The 5,635-nt window shown below is 42.8% G+C and overlaps 2 protein-coding genes across 4 annotated transcripts in view; one reads left to right on the top strand and one right to left on the bottom strand.

Annotated features, from left to right (window-relative positions):
• Positions 1-2,111, top strand: part of MSH6 (mutS homolog 6) — a 19,787-nt gene extending 17,676 nt beyond the window's left edge. For both annotated transcript variants that reach the window (XM_018557196.1, XM_018557195.1), the window contains 3 exons: positions 391-545; positions 627-826; positions 1,729-2,111. In XM_018557196.1, the coding sequence (XP_018412698.1) occupies positions 391-545; positions 627-826; positions 1,729-1,801 (428 nt within the window). In that variant the 3' untranslated portion in view covers positions 1,802-2,111. The remainder of the gene's footprint in view (positions 1-390; positions 546-626; positions 827-1,728) is intronic.
• The window catches only part of FBXO11 (F-box protein 11), a 45,416-nt gene continuing 41,650 nt past the window's right edge, over positions 1,870-5,635 (bottom strand). For both annotated transcript variants that reach the window (XM_018557199.1, XM_018557198.1), the window contains exons 20-22: positions 4,681-4,789; positions 3,315-3,413; positions 1,870-3,234 (exon numbers count right to left, since the gene is read on the bottom strand). In XM_018557199.1, the coding sequence (XP_018412701.1) occupies positions 3,105-3,234; positions 3,315-3,413; positions 4,681-4,789 (338 nt within the window). In that variant the 3' untranslated portion in view covers positions 1,870-3,104. The remainder of the gene's footprint in view (positions 3,235-3,314; positions 3,414-4,680; positions 4,790-5,635) is intronic.

Here is a 5,635-nt window from a genome sequence, read left to right on the forward strand (position 1 = left end):
TCTTCGGGACGCAGAAGCGATCTGGCGACAGGTAAGTTGCCAGGATCGCTTCTGTTGTAAAGCCGACAGTCGGCTCTACAAGTTTAAACAGACTCCCGGCGGCAAAAGTCGCCGGGAGTCTGTTTAAACAGCCCCGATGCTGGCGACGTACACTGTACGTCGTCAGTCACGAAGGGGTTAAGTACAAAAACAGCCAGACAACATGCGTTGTCCAAAGGAGATCAGCAAAAGCAGTCACTCGGTATTTGTCCTTTTAATGTGTGGCTGCATATCAAAACAAACTGTCTGTCGTGGTGGTGGTCCTTAATACTGATTCTTAGTTTTACTGCTCCACCACTGTAGACTTCTTTCCGAGCAGTCCCTGTAAGGTGTTTGTATTCTAATCTACAGGTCGTGGCACGGCTACATTTGATGGGACAGCTATAGCCAGTGCTGTCGTAAAGGAACTCTCGGAAAGGATCAGATGCCGCACATTGTTCTCCACACACTACCACTCCCTGGTGGAGGATTACTCCTACACACCGGCAGTACGGCTTGGCCATATGGTGAGTGAGATCTGCAGCCTAAACAGTGAAGTGCATCTCTAACCTTTTCATTACACTTGAATGATTTATTTTCTTTTTTAGGCCTGTATGGTTGAAAATGAATGTGAGGATCCAAGCCAGGAGACCATTACATTCCTATACAAGTTTATCAAAGGGGCGTGTCCAAAAAGCTATGGATTCAATGCAGCAAGACTGGCTAACATACCTGATGATATCATTCAGACTGGACACAGAAAAGCAAGGGAGTTTGAAAGTGTCATGGTGTCTGTGAAGATATTCAGGTAGGTCTCATCCAACAGATGTTATGTAATACAAATCTATTCACTCCTAATATGCAGGTCTCCGAATCAGCCTCATTGTGTCTCTGGAAGTAGCAACCTTGTAAGCGATTGGTTCCTAAATAAGATAAGTCTGGTCCACATGGGTGCTATAAACAGGCCGGTGATCCAAGTTTTTACCCCCCATAGCGCAAATATGTCAAGGCCACTCACACTTGCATTCATGGCAAATGTTGAACAGCATGTAGCATTTGGAAGGAGGTGCAAAAGAATGTTCCAATTGTGATAAATAGAGAAAGCATGGTGGAGGTGGTGGCTGCTACACCTACTGGATTCCAGACTCCATGTAGAAAGAGGTTGGCTTTTGACACCATGTCATGCAGCAAACATCCCTTCTATGTTACCACACAATGCTTCCATGAGCTTGCAGCATCGTAGGGCACAGTCCTTTACATATGAAATATCACAGGGGAGCAAGGATGGGCAAAAGTAGTGATTACCATTTTATTCATCATGAAGTTCCATAAATCACATTAGAACTCAGCAGACCACCAAAGCTTAGCTCTGGGGGGGGCTGTTAACCTGCCATGTGCCCCCCACATCTTCACAGCTGTAGTAATAAAAAAAAAGCAATGGCAGAGTGTAGAACATTTCATGTTTGCTCTGTATGCACCATAACAAGTACTGCTGATGTTCTTTGAGGAAAGTTGCCATCCCTCGCAGGCCCAGCACAAGGGCAGTCAGAGCTCTGCTCCCTATGTACGAGGGTAAGGGTATAGGTAATGTATCTTTTTCAAAAGAGATCAGGAAGGATTTTATTTAACAGGAAAGGTATGAAAAACCTGATCCTCATAAAACTGGAACATTAAAATACTTTGTTAATGCAGTTTTGTCATCCTCTACAGGAAGTTGAACACATTGCTGGATGAACGGACTTGTGATGTCCAAGCCATCAATGAACTACTCCAAATGCTCTAACTTTTGTGTTATAAAAAAAAATACGACTTTGTTTTTTGGTGTTTATTCACAAGGCTGGTTGTCACACATTATGATCTAATAAACTTTATTTTTTAAAAATGACCATATTTCCATTTTTTTTTTTTCTTTCCTAGGAAATTAAACCCCTTTTATTTCATACCTACCCTCTACATAATGGTTATTGAATACTCCACAATATATTAAGTCTAGATGTTATGGTACATGCATACACTTTCAGGCTGTTTGATTACCCACTGTCACCAATACATATAAATGGGGGAGAAACAAAAATAAAATAAAAAAAAAAAAGCTATGAAACTCTATATATGCTCGTCTCAGCTTCATAAAGAGCAGGAAATGTGACCATTCCCAGCAGTATACAAGTTCCAGGCTGTTCAAACAAAAAATGAACAGTAACAAACAGGCGCAATCTGAGGAGACTACAGTAAACTTTAAACCAGAGTCAACACCCGCCCCATTGCCTAGGGGAGTGATGGAAGCATACACACTCGCAGCTTCAACGTCTCCTCGCGCAACGGTCCTCGTCCGGGGCATTATGTAAATGAAGACGGTCACGGAGAGGAAAGGAGACAACATTCTAACTTTTCCAAAAGGATACCAGAAAAATTGCTGGATTAAGATTAGTGTTTTTTTTTCCTCTTTCATAGAAAGAACATAGATACTGGGACATGAGTACAGTTTTACAGCAATGCTATGGTGGGCTAACAAAACAGGACACATTCAAGTACAATAAACTGTGCTTGAAATTAAAAAATAAAAAAACAAACTACATGAGATTAAAGCATTAAAATATCTCATTCAGAATACGTGTTAAAAAAAAAAAATGAAAAGAAATGCAGAAGTGCTAGCTCACATTTTACCATGTTACAAAAAGCAATTGGTACCCATGTCCGTGTGTGTTCAGCAGCAACAACAACAACAAATGCTGCCTGTCTACAGGATAGAACTACTGCAAATGTGGCAGCTGCCTCTACTGCTGCCTGCAGGAACACCAGCAGAGGGCAGCGTCTATACAAAACAGTAGCTTATTATTTCTTCACTTCTGTCCTTCCAAAAGTCTTTGAATAATGCTAAAATTAAAAAGAAAAACAAAATGCCCAGTTCTTCCTCTACATCCTGAGTCAACATATTGCCTCTTCTACTTCCTTTTTGGCAAGTGGAGTATGCTTGTCTCAACGTCAGTCAGTCTTCCAAAATTGGGCAATTTTTTGTTTTAATTTTTTTTTCCAAACGAAAAGTTTTTAAACAGTTAATGGCAGGACTTCCCCTTGTGTAAATAAGTTCAGTTGTGTTGCAATGTATTAGATTCTATAGGTGGAGCAGAGTCATATAATGTATCTGTGTCATGTGTGGGCTCTCCAGCTAATGTACAAGGATTGGACAGGGTTCCAGCACCACAGTCACAGAAGAACCTGGAAGAAGATAAGAGAGTCTTAGAATCAGTCCGGAGACTTTCCATAGTCATCAGAAAAACAAGAGTTTGTGTACTTACCTATCATGCCTAATAAACTCTACATCATGTCCTTGGTGACATTTCTTAATGCAGTTCACGCAGATGGCATTGCGGTCTGTGGTGTTGCAGGTGTGACATCTAATAAAACAAAAGATTAGCTCATGACACAGCCCATTGTTGAGTGAAACGGATCCACAGCAGGACCACGAGTATGAACTACAATACATTGTTCAGCAAAGTGTGCGCCGGACTTTTTTCTGTAACAAACATCAGCTCTGATCACATCAATCCAGTGTTAATCTCAGCTACTGAATTGTCTTTTTGGGATATTCATGATTACACCACAAGATGAGACTGCAGTTACATTTCTGCACAAACTACTCACAAGTCATAACATGGCTGGAATACACAACAGTTCCTTCAGATACATAAGGCCTAGACCACCAGTAACCTATGACATTGTGACAGACCTGATAACACAACATGATTCACACAGAGCTTTCATTCACAACAGGATGTGGCGTTACGCCCTTTCATTCATCTCTATAGAACTTTTGTGTCTACTTCCCACTGCAGCAGAGGCAGGCCGTGTCCAGCGGGACAACACTGCATACGAGGTCTGACTTTTTGGTGGTGGGGGCTTTAAAAGGAGTAGACACAATTGCTATGAAATGTTTCTGGGTTTAAATCCTGACATCCCCTGGTGACAGTGCAGTGAGCTGCATTTTTCTTCAGCAGAAAAACTCCTCTATAAACTCAATAGTGTGAACATGCCCCTAAAATCCTAATCCATATACCCCGTCCCCCCTCCTGGCACCACCCCTCATCCTAGCCAGTCAAATGTCAGAATGATAATGAACCTCAACATGTGCTGCATTAAGGCAGCGCACTCATTTGAATAGGCTGCCAATGCACCAGCAAGGATGCATCAAACCACAACGCACAGTAGTGTATTACTGTGCATTGGGGCATCACAAGGCACTAACACACACACACGTTGTGTTACTGCAAAGCACAGGTGTGAAGCCAGCCTTAATCATGACACAGAAGCCTAACTCCCAGTACAGCCTGTGTCTTAAATCCAAAGGAAGACCCACAGGGATCGATTTCAATACACCACAATGTGCAACGTCAGCACTGCTATTACCTTCGAAACATTCTATGGCATGACTAAGTCTCCATGTACAGGGTCAGCCTACAATATAAATCAATGGGAGACTTCATGAACTTTTACCTGGATATAAAAATGGAGCCAAGTCAGTTAACAGGCCAGTAAGCTTTATGGAGGAGTATGCCGCGGCTACACTCTTAGAAGCTGTATTAGCTCAGATTGGAATGCCCAAAGCGTGGAAAACAACTCACTCATGCAGCTCTTGTTCCCTTACAGGGTGTGGGAATGATTTACCTGTAAAAGTCGTGCATTGGGTAGCTGGTATAACTTGAAATCTTGTATAGACACTGGCCTCTAGTGACGGCTTTTTCTATAGCATCTTGATTGTTCATTATTTTGTTATCTAAAAAAATATTGTGAAAAGCAATTATTCAACTAGAAAAATCCACATTCAGCCATCCAAGACACTTTTTTTGGAGGGAAAAAAAATGTAGTTGATGGCATGATCACCAGAAGTGACAGACGTATCCAGCTGGCAGACATTGAAGAAAATAGGATTTTGGTACTCACCGTAAAATCCTTTTCTCTCCGTTCATTGAAGGACACAGGGAACAGATCGGAGATCATGTACTGTAGGTAATATCGCCACCTGCAGGAGAAGGACGCTAGGCACAAAAAAACTAAAGACCAATTACAGCCTAGGGGCGGCCCCTGCCGGTGGCCAAACCCCCCACCTGCTGACAAGTCTCCAGTTTAGTAACAAGCAGTAAAAGGAGTACACACCCACATAGAGGGGCGGGCCCTGTGTCCTTCAATGAACGGAGAGAAAAGGATTTTACGGTGAGTACCAAAATCCTATTTTCTCTCCCGTTCATTGAAGGACACAGGGAACAGATCGGAGATCATGTACTGTAGGGACGTCACAGAGCAGTACCAAAAAAGAGGGGTGGGCCAACAGAAACAACAAACCCAACTAAACAAAAAAATCCCCTCAAACGGCCGCCTGCAACACTTTGCGCCCCAAACCAGCATCCGCAGATGCCAAAACATCCACCTTATAAAACTTGGCAAAGGTGTGAACAGAAGACCAAGTCGCGGCCTTACAAACCTGAGAAACGGAGGCACCATGGCGAAAAGCCCAAGATGCCCCAACAGCCCTTGTAGAATGGGCCGTAACAGAAAAAGGAGGCTCACGCCCCTTAATAGCATACGCCTGAGAGATCGTGTCGCGAATCCATCGAGAGATGGT

The sequence above is a fragment of the Nanorana parkeri genome, unplaced genomic scaffold (genome assembly GCF_000935625.1).
Source record: "Nanorana parkeri isolate BGI_ZX_2015 unplaced genomic scaffold, ASM93562v1 scaffold271, whole genome shotgun sequence".
Classification (NCBI taxonomy): Eukaryota; Metazoa; Chordata; class Amphibia; order Anura; family Dicroglossidae; genus Nanorana; species Nanorana parkeri.